The sequence below is a fragment of the Gadus macrocephalus genome, chromosome 13 (genome assembly GCF_031168955.1).
Source record: "Gadus macrocephalus chromosome 13, ASM3116895v1".
NCBI classification, from domain to species: Eukaryota; Metazoa; Chordata; class Actinopteri; order Gadiformes; family Gadidae; genus Gadus; species Gadus macrocephalus.
This window is the reverse complement of record NC_082394.1, coordinates 4,931,183-4,948,682: the sequence shown is the minus strand read 5'-3', so window position 1 is coordinate 4,948,682 and position 17,500 is coordinate 4,931,183. Positions and strand designations below refer to the sequence as shown.

Sequence of the window (17,500 nt, the reverse complement as noted above, 5' to 3'; positions counted from 1 at the left end):
CCAGTGTGTTACTGGTGACAGCAGACTGACCCTCCCAGTGGGTTACTGGTGACAGCAGACTGACCCTCCCAGTGGGTTACTGGTGACAGCAGACTGACCCTCTCAGTGTGTTACTGGTGACAGCAGACTGACCCACCCAGTGTGTTACTGGTGACCGAGACTGACCCACCCAGTGTGTTACTGGTGACCGAGACTGACCCACCCAGTGTGTTACTGGTGACCGAGACTGACCCTCCCAGTGTGTTACTGGTGACAGCAGACTGACCCACCCAGTGTGTTACTGGTGACCGAGACTGACCCACCCAGTGTGTTACTGGTGACCGAGACTGACCCACCCAGTGGGTTACTGGTGACAGCAGACTGACCCACCCAGTGGGTTACTGGTGACAGCAGACTGACCCACCCAGTGTGTTACTGGTGACAGCAGACTGACCCACCCAGTGTGTTACTGGTGACAGCAGACTGACCCACCCAGTGGGTTACTGGTGAGTTGACCCACGGTCTCTCAGTGGGCTGCTGTGCGACTCTGGGTGGAGGAGGAGGAGGGCAACCTATCACAGAACCATCATAAGAGGGATCGGAATGAAACCAACACCTTAATATACACAATCCAACAATCAATTTTAGGAAATACATTGAAACCAATGACCCTCTCTCACACACACACACACACACACACAAACACACACACACACACACACATCCTACACACACACACACACACACACACACACACACACACACACGCGCGCACGTGCAAATGCATACACACACACACACACAAACACACACACACACACACGTGCGCGCAGACGCATACACACACACACTCGAGCACACACACAAACACATAGACACACACAGCGGCTTAAGTTAATCCTTGTCAAAACAGAGAACAAAGCAATATATTTCTCTCAGACCGCATCAGGGAGGCATGTCCATCAGTGCCCATGTTGATCAGGATTATGTTTTAATCCATAGTATGAACTCCCACATTACCTAATACCCGCCCAGCCAGCCGGACCAGGGGCGGAGCCGTCCACGTGGGCGGGGCCCGCCGTCGAGGTCAAAGTGCACCGCGGCCGTGCACTGGATCCTACCCACAGAGGAGCCCGACCACAGCGACCTTTGACCCCGCCGAGCGCTCAGTGGGTGGTCTGTCCTCCCATCGGTCCAGGGGGGCCAATCACATCAGCCCACGATACACTGTTGAAAAAGCGGTGCGTTCTCCTGTTGCGCTGTTAATAACATTAACATGAATAACATTACCGTTGTGATGTGTTGTGGTTTGACTACGGTAGGGTCACCTGCTCCTCACCCTCCACTGCTCCTTTCAGCTCCACTGGGTCCGGCCACAGGGTCATGAGGTCACAGACAAACAAGCGCCATAGCAACCCCGTAGCAACCCCATAGCAACCACCATTAATCCCAGCACCATTTAAAGTAGGCATCAGTGCACGCGCGTGCATGTGTGTGTGTGTGTGTGTCTATGTGTGTGTGTGTCTACGTGTGTGTGTGTGTGTGTGTGTGTGTGTGTGTGTGTGTGTGTGTGTGTGTGTGTGTGTGTGTGTGTGTGTGTGTGTGTGTCTACGTGTGTGTGTGTGTGTGTGTGTGTGTGTGTGTGTGTGTGTGTGTGTGTGTGTGTGTGTGTGTGTATTTGTGTGTGTGTGTGTATGTATTTGTGTGTATGCATATGTGTGTGTGTGCGTGCGTGCAGTGTACAATATAAGTGTTACGGTGCCGTTTCGTTAGTGTGTGAAGGGCACCAGCACGTGGACCTGGTCTGACCTGGACCCGGTCTGACGTGGACCCGGTCTGACGTGGACCGGGTCTGATGTGCCGTGACACGGTCTGACCCCCCTGCTGAAAGGAGCGGATTACGCGTCCCAATCTATGGAGGAATAAAGTGTGTGAGCCGGTCGGCCATGAAGCCACGTTAATCACGGCCTTGATCCCGCTCCTCTTTCATTAGGACCGGATTAGCGGAGCTCAAACCACAAGACCGGCCCCGAGATGGAGAGGGGGATGTGAGGGGCCCCGAGGAGAGACCGGATCCCTGTCTGCGTGTCACGGAGTCAGCCGAGAGGTGAGCCACGCACAATGGAGCGTAAGCCTGTGGCCGGTGGCTGGGGGCCCCGGTGGCTGGGGGCCCGTACAGCAGCACCAGGGGCCACGGGGGTCCGCAGGGTCTGACCCCACTCATCAGTAGTGGCCCCCGGTCCGCAGGGTCTGACCCCGGACGGCAGGGGCCCCCCCCCGGTCATCAGTAGGGGCCCCCCCCCCAGGGTCTGACTTCGGTCAGCAAGTTCTGACCCCCGGGCCCTCAGGGGCCCCCACATGGAGAACCATGGGAAAGGTCAACAGAGGGATGATTAAAGAAAGACCCTCCAATGATAGTTAAGTTATGAGGTTGTTTATTTCAGATCATCGGGAGAATAAATTAGACATACAGAACATAGAACGACACAGCCAATGAAAATGGGTGTTGCATCGTTAGTGGATCTTGTTTTAATGACATAATGAGCCAGTTTCACCTGAGAACTGTTTGGTATTTCCTTGAGAAGTCCCCTCTGGTGAAACCTCGCTACAAAGGGTTGTGAATGCGCTAAAACATCGACTTTAGGTTATTTTAAGTGCAAAACATGAAAAAACAACAACGTAGAGAATATACTATCAGTATACGTCAGGCCACATGGAGAACACAGCATGACACAACTATTAATACATCTAGAAAAGACGCACACACACACACACACACACACACACACACACACACACACACACACACACACACACAATCAGAGCCTCATAAATATCAGATCAGGACATAAATAAGGAATTTTTCTCACTGCTCCACGTTACCACAACTGTGTCCCAAGTGCTCGATGCAAAGTCATGCAAACCGGAAGACGTCCATCAGCCCAGAGCCTCAGAGGTCAGAGGTCAGAGCAGCATCGCCTCCAGCCAGGCCCAAAACAGGACATGACTTATTTGGTCTTAAGGTGAAACAGCGTCAGAGTCATGGTCGCAGCTCTTCACAACGTCCTGTCTCTGCTGCGGCGCCCGCAGAACGCGCAGCTCCTCAAAGTCCGCCCGCCCCCTAGTGGCGGTAGATCATCTGCGTGGGGGTCATGTGGGCCGGGTGGTAGGGGTCGTAGGTCGCGTCCAGGTGCACCTCGTAGCCGGCCGTGGGGTATAGGGCCGGCGAGTAGTGCTGGGGGGGCCCGTAGTGCGGCGAGCTCTCCTGCTTGGCCACCAGGTTGCTGCCGATGCTGAGGGGCGGCGTGGGGGGCCCGTCGTAGGGGGGGGTCCCCAGACCCGCCGCCCCGTAGTCGTTCTGCTGCTCGGGCCCCGCCCCCTTCAGGGCCCGCATGTGCTGCAGGTGGGCGGAGTCCAGGCTGCCGTAGGGGGGGCTGGGCAGGCCCGGGGAGCCCGAGTACCCCAACCCGCCCATCGCCGGCGGCCCCCGAGGGCACCCGGTCCGGTCCTGGGTCTGCTCGCCGGCCCCGGGCCCCAGCTGCAGGCAGCCGGCCACCAGGTTGCTGGTGGGCTGGGAGAGGCCCTTGCAGAGGGTCTCCAGGAAGGCCCGGCTCTCCAGGGACTGGCCCCCCTCCAGGGCCTCGCTCAGGGCGCAGATGTAGTTGCGGGCGAGCCGCAGCGTCTCGATCTTGGACAGCTTCTGGGTCTTGGAGTGGCAGGGCATGATGCCGCGCAGGCCCTCCAGCGCGTCGTTCAGCCCGTGCATGCGCGAGCGCTCGCGGGCGTTAGCCTTCACGCGCCGCGCGCGGAAACGCTCCTGCCGGCCCTTGGTCATGCGCTTCCTCTTGGGCCCCCGTCTCTTGGGGCCCTCTTCGTCGTCGTCTGCCCCGTCCTCGTCCTCGTCATCGTCGTCGTCGTCGTCGTCGTCGTCATCCTCGATGTCCTCGCTGCCCACCTGGCTGCCACCCCCCCGGGGCTCCGGGGCCCCCAACCTGTAGATGTGGGGCGTGGCGGGGCCCTCGGTGTCGGGGCCCTCCGTGTCGGGGGAGCTCATGTCCCCGTCGGTCCACTGCAACGGGCTGACGTCCTCGTCCCGAGAGCCGGCTCTCTCGTACGGCTTGGCCATGGTCGCCCCCTGTGGACCGGAGAAGAAGCAACGTTAATAAAATGTATTATTAACATTTATCATTAACATTTAGTATTAACATTCATTATTCACATTAAGAACACGTTTCCCTTTTGTGGAGTGGAAAACATTTTCATAAATTAATGCAGAAATGCCGGCCTAAAAATATCTATTCAGTATCAACATGGAAACACAGACAGAGGCGTCTGGTCAGTGATTAGTAGACTCTCACATCGCAGGGCTTGTAGGCCACTAGGGTGTCACACCGGGACCTAAATCCACCAGGAAACCTAGTCCTGGTAAGTCACCTATATTTAGCCCTCTTATCTCTGGCTGAAGAGTCTTGGCTCGCCTCGTCGGTCAAAGGGAATCTTTGTGGGTCAAAGGGAATCTTAGGTCCTGAGTGGAGCTGGACCACAACGTCCGAATTTATATTTAAATCATATCATAAATGCGGAAGATAATGTATTGTTAAATTGCAGGCTATAAAGCCCTACAGGGTCTACGTATTACGCTGTATTTCCTTGTGATATAATTTCAGCACTGGTCAGCTCCCGCTCTATAGTGGCAAGCTCTACTTCCCACTATACTCAGTAGATGCCGTTGGGTTTATTGTGCGCAGTAAATCCCGTCGTTCTGGTAATCTTTGTGCAGTTATACTTTAGGTGCACGCAGCCACAGGCTGGAATAATCCGAGGGAAGTTCAAAACTCGTAATTCCACGACAAGATAAAGTCGCAGTGACATGATGCTCCTTCAATCTGGGCCAGTGCGGGATTTGCGGGGAGATGAGGCTGGCAGCGGGATTACCGGAGGTCCCAGATCAGCGCAACACGGCCCCCTGAATTAGAGCACGCCTCGCACTGCGAAATGACTAAATACTCTATTGTCCATTGCATTGATTATTTGGGTCGGCCTTTATGTATTTTATTTGATTTAATTAAGGGAATAAATCCTGATCTAAACGGGTTGTTGTTGCTGTAGACCCGGAGAGCATATAAACCCGCTGCGTCAGAATAAAGCGCACATTCGTCTGGGTTTGAAATGCATAAAGTTTGACGCATCAGACTTTTAAATGAAAGAGGATGGTCAGATAATTATTAAAGAAAGAGGAATGTCAGATAAGTCATGATGTTATTGATGCGAAAAAAGTTTTTTCTTTGGGGGATTTTTTTTACCCCCAGAGAAATTTTATTTCTCGCTATAAAAAGCTCTACCGAGTCCTAGCGGGTCTTACCGGGTCCTACCGAGTCCAACTGAGTCCAACTGATTCCTATCGGGTCCTTCCGAGTCCTACCGAGTCCAACTTAGTCCTACCGAGTCAAACCGAGTCCAATTTAGTCCTACCGAGTCCTACCGAGTCCTAACGATACATTCCATCAATCCGCAGTTCATACATAGGCCTACCTCAACGATCCAGGAGCACTTGAGGAGCTGCGGTTCCGGAAAGATGCTTTAAATCAGGAGATGGCGTAATGGAGCCTCTTGTGACCATCAACACTGAATTCAACTCTGATCCACTGAGCTGATCTCCTCTGGTCGAGCGGGCGGCTGGCGACGCGTGCTGCGGCGCGGCATTGGCCCCCGGCTTTAACGTGAAGCTGACTCCCGCCCACTACTTACACTCCGCCCCCTGCTTATACCCCGCCCCTACTTACATCCACAAGTGTCGCCTGCGCGTGGCCTACCCGTGGCAGCATCTCCCCCCACCCCCATGTGTGTGTGTGTGTGTGTGTGTGTGTGTGTGTGTGTGTGTGTGTGTGTGTGTGTGTGTGTGTGTGTGTGTGTGTGTGTGTGTGTGTGTGTGTGTGTGTGTGTGTGTGTGTGTGTGTGTGTGTGTGTGTGTGTGTGTGTGTGTGTGTTCTGTCGCGTGAGTCTAACTTTAAGTGACAGCTTCAAGTCGCGTGCAGCAGGTGCTCGCGCCGTCGCTCTTTCACTCATCATCCCCGCGGCCGAGGTCAGCCTGTGATCAGCGAGAATATTTATCAAGTAGGCCTATCATAAAGATTAATTATATAAGGTAGGGAAGGAAGGAAAGATATTATAAATTCATATTGAATGCGAATTGTGGCTATTTCTTTTTATGGCTGGGAAAGTTTTCAAATGAGTAGTTGTAGTGTATTAGTAATCAAAACTTAAATATTAACACTCTTGACTAGCTAATTATTCTTATTTCAATTTTTATTTCAACTGCACTCGGGCAAAAAAAATTGCACAAAAAAGATTTTCCGCAGTTCTTCGCGTTCATGGTGGGAGGGGTCAATTACGAAGTGGAGGAGGGAAGGGGGGTAGAATTACCTCGCACAATAGACCGCGGGTTTAATCCCGATCTGGCCTGGCAGGACCTATTTCACGGATTTGGCCGAAGAGTCATTTTCACGAGACAGGACATAAGCCACTCTGCAGGTCGATAGAGTAGCGAGCAGCCCAGGGTGAGATCGCCCCCCTACACACACACACACACACACACCTCCCCACTGAGACCAGGGTGAGCCCCTCTAACCCCCCCCCCCCCCCTCCCTCGGACCCTTGTATTTCCCCTTCATCCAATAACATGAATTCAAGACATTGATTTAAAACCAATTCAACATTGATTCACAAAGTACCATTTTTAGTGTTTTTATATATTTACGTATACATATATTACTATTTATTATATATACATGTATATGTATATATAACCTCAAGAGGGTATTGTTTTGCTTGAGAAATTAAGAAGAAACCAGATATTGATCTCATGCTTCATGCATCAAGCAGTCTTGATGCATAGAACATAACCCCTCGTTTTTCATATTCCTAATAATTATCGTCATAATTTTTTCAATAATAGATTATAAATATTTAAGAATAATATGGGTCGAACAGGACAAGTCGAGAGCTCAAAGTTCGAGTCCAGGACCCTTTCAGATCTGCCGGACCTCCTCAATGAGTCGGACCCCCTCAGTGAGTCGGTCCCCCTCAGTGAGCCGGACCCCCTCAGTGAGCCGGACCCCCTCAGTGAGCCGGCTCTCCTGAACCAGAGGGTCCTTCCTGACCTCCCCCTGACCCTGGGGAGGGGGGGGCGGGGGGGGAGGCTCCTCCCGCTAGACTTCATCTGAACTCAGCTGTGATGAGTTCCTGTGGAGCAGGAGCACGTGACGCGGACCCTCCCCCCAGAGGACCCCCCCGTGTCCCGCCTCGGTCCCCCGCCGCCGCGCCTCCTCGCCGCTCCTCCCCTCGGATCCCCGCGCCCCCTATTCCACACCTGCAGCCCGGAGAGGGAATAGCCTGCGTGTCCCGGCCTCCCCGGAGGACCGCTAGCCTGGGAATACTAGAGCCCAGGCCTCCAGGAGCCTGGCGCCCGGGCCTCCTGGAGCCTGGAGCCTGGGTCTCCTGGAGCCCGGGCCTCCTGGAGCCTGGAGCCTGGGTCTCCTGGAGCCCGGGCCTCCTGGAGCCTGGAGCCTGGGTCTCCTGGAGCCTGGGTCTCCTGGAGCCCGGGCCTCCTGGAGCCTGGAGCCTGGGCTTCCTGGAGCCTGGAGCCTGGGCTTCCTGGAGCCTGGAGCCTGGGTCTCCTTGAGCCTGGGTCTCCTGGAGCCTGGGTCTCCTGGAGCCTGGAGCCTGGGTCTCCTGGAGCCTGGAGCCTGGGTCTCCTGGAGCCTGGAGCCTGGGTCTCCTGGAGCATGGAGCCTGGAGCTTCCGGCCCCCTGCTTCCTGCCTCCTTCCTCCTGCTTCCTGCCTCCTGCCTCCTGTCTCCTACCCCCTGCCTCCTGTCTCCTGCTTCCTGCCTCCTGTCTCCTACCCTCTGCCTCCTGTCTCCTACCCCTTGCCTCCTGTCTCCTGCCCGCTGCCTCTTTGATATTCATCCTCTTAATAATAATAATAGTTTAATATCTGAGATCATCTCAACAACGCCGTAACTTCAAAGTATAATTCAACCGCAACCAGAGATAAAAAATAGGAGGCAACAACACCAGATATGTGCATCAGAAAAACCAAAAGCACATTTGGACCGCTGCTGACGTCCCTTCATGTGTGCCGATCTTTAAGCACCGTAGGGTGCTTTGTTTGGCAAGCGTTTGGACGGTGAAGCACCCTGGTATCTCCTGGCTCACATGGACCTTACATCAGCCCCCCCCTCACCTGAACACGACATGGGGTCCAGAGGGTCCCCTCACCTGACAGAACCAGGGGGAGCAGCGCAGAGCAGATGAACTGCCCTCCCTCCACTCTGCTGCACAATCAGCGTGACCTTGTCTTGGGTCCCCAGTGCACGGGACAGGGAGTCCATCTGTTGGAGTCCAATTCCTCAGAGAGACAGGAACTACTTTTACACCACGACTTTATCTGGGTGTGTGTGTGTCTGTGTGTGTGTGTGTGTGTGTGTGTGTGTGTGTGTGTGTGTGTGTGTGTGTGTGTGTGTTTGCGAGAGTGGCTGCATGAGTGAGCGTTTGGTGAGTGTCTAAATGTGCATGTGAGTTTGTGTGCGTTAATGTATGTATGTGTGTGCATGCCTGTGTGCGTTTGTGTCTGTGTTTTGGTGTGCGCGCATTTATGCATGTGTGTGTGTATGAGTGTGTGTGTGTGCGTTTGTGTCTATTTCTGTTTGGGTGTGTTTTGGTATGTGTTTGTGTGTGTGTCTGTGTCTGTTTTTGTGTGTATGTTTGTATGTGCGTTTATCTGTGTGTCTGTGTTTTTTTGGGAATGTGTGTGTGTGTGTGTGTGTGTGTGTGTGTGTGTGTGTGTGTGTGTGTGTGTGTGTATGTGTGTTTTGGTGTGTGAGTGTGCATTTGTGTGTGTGTCTTGGAGTTTTGGTGTATGTGCAATTTAAAATGTCACATTGTCGTTAACCTCTCAGTTAACCGCGCGTGAATTGACGTGCACACATTCGACGAGAGACTGGGCAAAACAAACACACACATGTGCACACATGCAACAGGCGCACACCACACAACCAACACGTCCACACAAAAAAACACACACACACACACACACACACACACTGCAGCTACAAACAGTTCCATTTCTCTGATTGTAAGAGTTGGGCTTGTTCCCCGCTCCGTTCCTCTCAAAGCGGGCCTCCAGGTCGTCTTTAGAACCCAAACGCGCCGCAGAATGAACGTTCCTTTGCGTGTCACGCTCCCTCGTCAACTCCGACAAGGGTCCGGCATCCCAGCCAGACTTAACCCCCCGCCCCGCAGCACCCACCCAAACCCGGAGCCAAGGGTGACGCTGACCGGGCACCCCTGGCCCACCAGCTCATTGTGAGGGGTCCCGCCACGAAGTGAAGAGACAGGCCTTGTGCCTCGGCGCTAACCCCCCCCCCCCCCCCTACCCCCTACCCCCCTGTCCCTAAGCCCGGGCTGGCCCCCTGTTGTGTGTGCTCATTGGCTGAGCGCCTTGGGCGTCCCTCCACGGCCCCCATTGTCTGGCCGTAAGCAGCTTTGTCTCTGCAGCTGGAGGCCGCGTGGCCATTAGCCGCCGCACGCTAACGGGGGCGCGCCGTAATATAATTACCGAACACAAGTCAGGTGGCGGGACGTGGGGGCCCACAGGAGCCCCGGTTTGGGGGGGCCGCGAGGGGCTGGCGGGTGGCCAGCTATAACTCGATTATGAAGTTGTGTGGGTGACAAAAGAAACAATGGAGTTGTTTTTTTATATTATTCGGGCCGACGGGAGCTAATTGAATCCCGCTCGGTTGCAGGAGCGGGAGGGAGTGTTCGAGAAGGCTGCGTTTGCTTTTCTAATTTCTGGGGTCAGCCGCTCATAAAATTTAAAACGCTCCGACCAAAGAGTGTCGGAGACACCGGGGGCGGCGTTGTTGTGGACTCAATGCGAGAGCTGACCCGTACGGGGGGACCTCGACGGAGGACCGGCTGAGAGAGGCTCATGAAGTGACTCCTCTGTTCCTGCTCTGCATGGACGCCGCCGGACAATAGACCTGATCAGATTCATCCCTGGAAGACGTTCTTTAAACAGGCGTCTCACATGCAGCCCTGTTCCGTCGGCAGACCCCGCAGTTATCCTGTTAGTCACCCCGGATGAGGGACAGAGTGGACCGGACCTCCTGCCCAGCTGGAGACACACACACAACCACACACGCACACGCATGCACACACGTACACAGACACACATATATATTAATATATCTCCACAAACATAGACACACACACACTCCTTACTATATCTACACACACACACACATACACACACACACATATTAATATATCTACGCGCACACACACATGCACAAACAAATACAAACAAATATATCTAAACGCATACACACACACATACATAAATATATCCATACATATATATATAAATATCCAAACACACACGGACAAACAAACACACACATTAAAAAAGATATCTACAAACACGCACACACACACACACCACACACAAGTATGTAAATAAATTGAAACACACACAATCACACACATATAATCATACACACACACACACACACACACACACACACACACACACATATATAAATATATACACAAACACACACATATATGCATACACACACACACACCCATACATATATACATACAAAACCACACAAACACTCAAAATATACGCACAAAATATTTATATATCGAGATATATAAATATATGTCAATGTATTTACACACACACACACATACACACACACACACACACACACACGCACGCACACACACACACACACACACACACACACACACACACACACACACACACACACACACACACACACACACACACACACACACACACACACACACATAAATATTTCCACACACACCCATACAGATATGTAAACACACAGACATACAACACAACTTCTCCCCAGCTGGGATGGCACACGCGGCTTTAGGGACAGCTGATAGAGAAGGTTTAGTTGCTTCTGTTTGGAGCAGGTCAAGCAGAATGGGATCAGTTACTGTCCTTTTGTTTCTGGGGTTTATATGCAAAACGCTGCCTTTGGTTTGTGTTGAGCGGTGGAGGAGACAGTAAGGGATTGTGCGGCCGGCCGCTGGTCCCAGGTCTGCATTGTGAGCGTAAAGCTCTTGTTGGGCCCATTAGGCGCAGCTCGCTCACGGCCGTTAGAAGGCATTGTGTTCTCCAGCTCTCCTCAACAACATCTCCACACTGAAGCAGATGCTCCACAATGCTACGATTCATGTTTCACTGGTTGAATCAATTTATTAACAAAATGCACCTTTCGATTTGATCACTCATCACCAAGAGGGAAGCTTAGTTCAGGTGTTTTATTCAAAGTCACACATGTGTGCTCTGCAGGTTGCCGGCTCTCGGGCTCCCATAGGTCAGCATCCTATCTCCTAGGGCGTGGCAGGGAAGGCGGAGCCGATGTACTTCTTTCCGTCCCCGTAGGAGGAGCTGTCCCAGGTGTACGTCTGGATGATCAGCTGCTTGCCTCCCAGGCTCAGGTAGCACCTGGGAACGGGGGGAACACAGGGGGTAAGCTACACACGAGCGTCCAGAGTTCACCCAGTCCTTGCATAGCCTACCCCCTTACTCCCCCCACACCCCCACTCCCCTCTTACACCCTTATTGTATGTTGTACGTCATTGTACTTAAAAACAGCACTTAGCGTCGTGTAGCATCTTATCCTAGCTATCTTTGTTGGTTAACCTAGTTATTGTTAGCGCTTGGCACTTGGTCCTATGAACCGCTTTACTGTACCGACACAGCGATATATTGTTGTATCCCTTTCTTCTGACAAATGTACTGATGCAAGTCGCTTTGGATAAATGCCCTAAATGTAAATGTAAATGTAGATGAAGCGATGCTGACCTCTTCCCAGGGCGGGTGATGTAGCAGAGGCTGTACATGGCAAAGTCGAACTCAGGGCTGCAGCCCATGATGGCCGAGCCCACCTGCTTGAAGTATCCGTCCCATCGGAACTGCATGCCCAAAATGTCTGGATAAGAGGTCCACTACGAGGGAGAGGGTGGGATTAGGGAGGAGGGAGGAGGGAGGGAGGGAGGGAGGGAGGGAGAGAGAGAGGGAGGGAGGGAGGGAGGAGGGAAGGGGGGGAGGAAGGAAGGGAGGGAGGGAGGAGGGAAGGTAGAAAGGAAGGAGGAAGAATAGATAGAAAGGAAGAAAGAAGAATCATCAAATCAAACCAATGAATCCATCTTTCCATTCAAGGCGTGGATTCAATATATTTGACTGAAACAGCTGCCGTGGCTTCAGGTGAGGACGTTGGAGTGACGGACGGCGATAAACTGAGGGTGAAGATGAGGTATCAGGCCTACCGGTCCATCGAAGCTGTGGCTGTAGTAGTTCAGCAGGCCCTGTTTCTCCAGAAGATAGAACTGAACCCAGTTGTGGAAACCAGAGATCTTCCCTCCTTTGATCTCTCCTGAAGACACAGATATGAAGTCAACACACGATGAGTGTTGCCAGATTGGGCCCCGATTTCAGGGCCCAATCTGGCAACACTGCACCCGATGATAATAAATAACCCGGCATTCATAGACATGTAGTCTGTGTGGTGCCTCAGGAACCTGCAAAGATGTGCTCAAAGCCGCTGGAATCCTTCTTATTGTTGTTCCTGGAGTAGAGACCGAACCACATCATCTTCAGGTCCTGGAGGAAGTCCTCCTCAGAGGCGTAGTATCCTGCGGAGACACACAGAGCCCACAGTGTTGACGGGGGAGGCAATTAGGACACAATCCAAACGATGAGGACTCAACCCAAACCCTGAGGACTCAACCCAAACCATTAGGACAAACCGAACCATGAGGACTCGATCCAAACAGAACCATAAGGACTCATTCCAAACCAAACCATGACCAAACAAATGATGAGCTGAGAGCCGTACCGTTGGAGGAGAGGAAGGCGTAGAGCTTCCTGCCCAGCGCCGTTTTGGACATGGTCTCCCTGACGAAGGCCTCCTGCTCCGCCAGCTGCTGGGGGCTGAAGTCCTCGTCCTGGCCCGTCATCCGCTGGTAGTTGTCCAGGAGGGCCACCAGGGCGGCGAAAGTGGGCCTGGAGAACAGGGCCTCCTCGTCCAGGAATTGGAACAAGCTGGAGGAGACGAGGAGACACACGTCAGGGAGCTGAGGACCCTCCATGCCTCACCCTGGGACACTCAGAGGTTTAACATAGAGAGCGGCTGGGAACCAACGCCATGCGTCCGATGAGGAACGGCAAGATGTGAAAGCCTGCACGGCCACCTTTCTAATTAGTTTTAGTTGTATAATGTTATTTGATATATTCATTCAATCTTTGTATTCAAACTCCTGTTCTTAAAGGTGGCATATTATACCACCAGGTGTGAGTTTGATTAGCCATGTTACTATAATCTGTCACCTTTAATTAACTTTTACTTTCAGTTCTGTGTTCAGCACTTGGAGTGGTGAGGGATGACTTATGTATGGATGTTTGTATCTATAAAGTTGGATTGATGGATCTCACGGGAGAGGGGCGAGGTCTCTCTGAGAGCTGGTCTGGGAGTCGGGCACCAGGACCTGAGGGTCTAGGACCAGTTCTGAGGTGGAGGCCTTGTTGGAGTCAAGGCTGTAAAGAGCCTCTGAGATGGCTTTGATCTCACTGTCGCTGACGGAGCCACCGCCCCCACCTCCACCTGCATCACCTGTGGGTACACACGCACACACACACACACACACACGCACGCACACACACACACACGCACGCACACACACACACGCACGCACACACACACACACACACACACACACACACACACACACACACACACACACACACACACACACACACACACACACACACACACACACACACACACACACACACACGCACAAAGACACGCACACACACACACACACACACACACACACACAAACACACACACACACACAGACAGTCACACACACACACACACATATAGACGCACACGCACAAAGACACGCGCACACACACACACACACACACACGGACGCACGCACACACACACACACACACACACACACACACACACACACACACACACACACACACACACACACACACACACACACACACACACACACACACACACACACATACATGGTGTACTATGATTATACTGTTCATTCATAACATGATGCCGGAGGAGCCCAGACAGATTCAAGTATTTATGACGCAAAACACAACAGTGACACCCGGTGGTTTGTATGGTGAATGGCAGGCTAGGTTCGCAAAATGAGTCGCCATGGATACTGAAATGAGAAAGAAAATTCTAATCTTGTCTTGTATGTGACCATATTTGGGTAACCTGGAAATCAAGCTCTTGATCATAGATCATTGATAGATAATTCCGTCGTTGACCTTTTCCCTCAAACTATCCTCAATAACAAATAGTAGGTAAACATCATTGGAAACAGCTCCGGTTCAGTGTGAACCTTCAGTTGTGTAAGTTGTGTAACGCTGAATAAATGTTACGGTGAAGTCAGAGCCGGATTGTGACATAAGTATAACCGTCTCTCAATGATTAATCGGTTCCTCCACCCTTCAGTTCAGTGGAAAGACTCATCGCACAATCTACCAGGACCCTGAGAACCAGACCACAAGCCACTTTAAAACAAACAGAGGCCAGAAGGAGAGGCTGCGAGCAGCACGACGGGGAGAGGAGGAGAGGAGGAGAGGAGGGGAGAAGGAGACAAGGAGACGAGGTGACAAGGAGAGGCCTTGGGCAGCAGGACTGGGAGAGAAGGAGAGGAGGAGATAAGGAGAGGAGGAGAAAAGGGAGATAAGGAGAGAAGGAGAGGAGGAGAGGCTGCGGGCAGCAGAACAGGGGAGAGAAGGAGAGGAGGAGAGAAGGAGAGAAGGAGAGGAGGAGAGAAGGAGAGCAGAGGAGGTCTTTGGTCTCACCGCCGCAGAGGCTGCTGTAGTCGCTGCAGCAGTTGCCGTGCTGGCTGCACTTGGAGTTGCAGTGGCACTTGTTCTGGGAGTCGAACGCCTCGTTGCAGCGGCCCATACAGGAGGTGGCAGCGTCTGGGGGCCAAACAGGAGGAGGAGGAGGAGGAGGAGGAGGAGGAGGAGGAGGAGGAGGCGTTGGTGGATCTCTCTGACTCACGAGCGGACCCGAACCGCTCCCCTGATCACAGCAGTCGTGTGGGAGTCTTAACGGGAGGCGGCCGGCTTCAGTCACCTTTGCAGAGGGCTGCGTAGTCGGAGCAGCAGTCGCCGAAACGCTCACACGACGTGTTGCACTGGCAGGGGTAGCCGCTGTCCGTCCCGTAACCACAGCGACCGCTGCAGGTGGCCAACGCATCTGGGGACAGAGAGGCGAGATGACCCGACTAAAGAGACACAGTTCTATAACCACAGTGTCTGGGGACAGAGAGGCAAGATGACCCGACTAAAGAGAGACAGTTCTATAACCACAGTGTCTGGGGACAGAGAGACAAGATGACCCGACTATAGAGAGACAGTTCTATAACCACAGTGTCTGGGGACAGAGAGGCAAGATGACCCGACTAAAGAGAGACAGTTCTATAACCACAGTGTCTGGGGACAGAGAGGCAAGATGACCCGACTAAAGAGACACAGTTCTATAACCACAGTGTCTGGGGACAGAGAGGCAAGATGACCCGACTAAAGAGACACAGTTCTATAACCACAGTGTCTGGGGACAGAGAGACAAGATGACCCGACTATAGAGAGACAGTTCTATAACCACAGTGTCTGGGGACAGAGAGGCAAGATGACCCGACTAAAGAGACACAGTTCTATAACCACAGTGTCTGGGGACAGAGAGGCAAGATGACCCGACTAAAGAGACACAGTTCTATAACCACAGTGTCTGGGGACAGAGAGACAAGATGACCCGACTATAGAGAGACAGTTCTATAACCACAGTGTCTGGGGACAGAGAGACAAGATGACCCGACTATAGAGAGACAGTTCTATAACCACAGTGTCTGGGGACAGAGAGACAAGATGACCCGACTATAGAGAGACAGTTCTATAACCACAGTGTCTGGGGACAGAGAGGCGAGATGACCCGACTAAAGAGACACAGTTCTATAACCACAGTGTCTGGGGACAGAGAGACAAGATGACCCGACTAAAGAGACACAGTTCTATAACCACAGTGTCTGGGGACAGAGAGACAAGATGACCCGACTAAAGAGAGACAGTTCTATAACCACAGTGTCTGGGGACAGAGAGACAAGATGACCCGACTAAAGAGAGACAGTTCTATAACCACAGTGTCTGGGGACAGAGAGACAAGATGACCCGACTATAGAGAGACAGTTCTATAACCACAGTGTCTGGGGACAGAGAGACAAGATGACCCGACTAAAGAGACACAGTTCTATAACCACAATGTCTGGGGACAGAGAGACAAGATGACCCGACTAAAGAGACACAGTTCTATAACCACAGTGTCTGGGGACAGAGAGACAAGATGACCCGACTAGAGACACTGTTCTATAACCACAGTGTCTGGGGACAGAGAGACAAGATGACCCGACTATAGAGAGACAGTTCTATAACCACAGTGTCTGGGGACAGAGAGACAAGATGACCCGACTAGAGACACAGTTCTATAACCACAGTGTATGGGACAGAGAGACGAGATGACCAGACCTAAAGAGACACAGTTCTATAACCAAAGTGTATGGGACAGAGAGACGAGATGACCTGACTATAGAGAGACAGTTCTATAACCACAGTGTATGGGACAGAGAGACGAGATGACCTGACTATAGAGAGACAGTTCTATAACCACAGTGTATGGGACAGAGAGACGAGATGACCTGACAATAGAGACACAGTTCTATAACCACAATGTCTGGGGACAGAGAGACAAGATGACCTGACTATAGAGAGACAGTTCTATAACCACAGTGTCTGGGGACAGAGAGGCAAGATGACCCGACTAAAGAGACACAGTTCTATAACCACAGTGTCTGGGGACAGAGAGACAAGATGACCCAACTAGAGACACTGTTCTATAACCACAGTGTCTGGGGACAGAGAGACAAGATGACCCGACTAGAGACACAGTTCTATAACCACAGTGTATGGGACAGAGAGACGAGATGACCTGACTATAGAGAGACAGTTCCATTATCACAGTGTATGGGACAGAGAGACGAGATGACCTGACAATAGAGACACAGTTCTATAACCACAGTGTCTGGGGACAGAGAGACAAGATGACCCGACTAGAGACACTGTTCTATAACCACAGTGTCTGGGGACAGAGAGACAAGATGACCCGACTAGAGACACAGTTCTATAACCACAGTGTATGGAACAGAGAGACGAGATGACCTGACTATAGAGAGACAGTTCCATTATCACAGCGACCGCTACATGAGGCCAGCCTGTCAGGGGACAGAGAGAGGATTACCAGGACTATAGAGACACAGTCCGGGAGCTGGTGCCCCTGGGGGAAACAACAGTCCTGCAGTGAGGAGAAAGG

General features: G+C 52.2%; 2 protein-coding genes across 2 annotated transcripts; both read right to left on the bottom strand.

Moving 5' to 3' along the window:
• Window positions 1–2,397: 2,397 nt before the first annotated feature.
• Window positions 2,398–5,687, bottom strand: LOC132470183 (neurogenic differentiation factor 4-like). The gene is made up of 2 exons (XM_060068531.1): window positions 5,512–5,687; window positions 2,398–4,114 (listed from the first exon to the last, which is right to left on the bottom strand). Exon 2 carries the CDS (start codon window positions 4,103–4,105, stop codon window positions 3,101–3,103), a length of 1,005 nt encoding a protein of 334 aa, XP_059924514.1. The 5' UTR covers window positions 4,106–4,114; window positions 5,512–5,687; the 3' UTR covers window positions 2,398–3,100.
• A 5,641-nt stretch (window positions 5,688–11,328) lies between these two features.
• Window positions 11,329–15,368, bottom strand: endou (endonuclease, polyU-specific). The gene is made up of 8 exons (XM_060068534.1): window positions 15,215–15,368; window positions 14,935–15,057; window positions 13,519–13,696; window positions 12,923–13,128; window positions 12,606–12,719; window positions 12,354–12,460; window positions 11,890–12,032; window positions 11,329–11,529 (listed from the first exon to the last, which is right to left on the bottom strand). The coding sequence occupies exons 2-8, from the start codon at window positions 15,038–15,040 to the stop codon at window positions 11,415–11,417; spliced, it is 969 nt and encodes a 322-aa protein (XP_059924517.1). The 5' UTR covers window positions 15,041–15,057; window positions 15,215–15,368; the 3' UTR covers window positions 11,329–11,414.
• Window positions 15,369–17,500: the final 2,132 nt, after the last annotated feature.

What these genes read in the sequence shown, in the direction of transcription:
- LOC132470183 (XM_060068531.1), bottom strand. Translation starts at nt 4,105, where the DNA reads ATGGCCAAGCCGTACGAGAGAGCCGGCTCTCGGGACGAGGACGTCAGC.
- endou (XM_060068534.1), bottom strand. Translation starts at nt 15,040, where the DNA reads ATGGGCCGCTGCAACGAGGCGTTCGACTCCCAGAACAAGTGCCACTGC. An exon ending in AGAGACCTCGCCCCTCTCCC is followed by an intron (nt 13,129 to 13,518) that starts GTGAGATCCATC and finishes CGTCTCCTCCAG; the next exon opens with CTTGTTCCAATTCCTGGACG. An exon ending in GCCACAGCTTCGATGGACCG is followed by an intron (nt 12,033 to 12,353) that starts GTAGGCCTGATA and finishes TCTCCCTCGTAG; the next exon opens with TGGACCTCTTATCCAGACAT.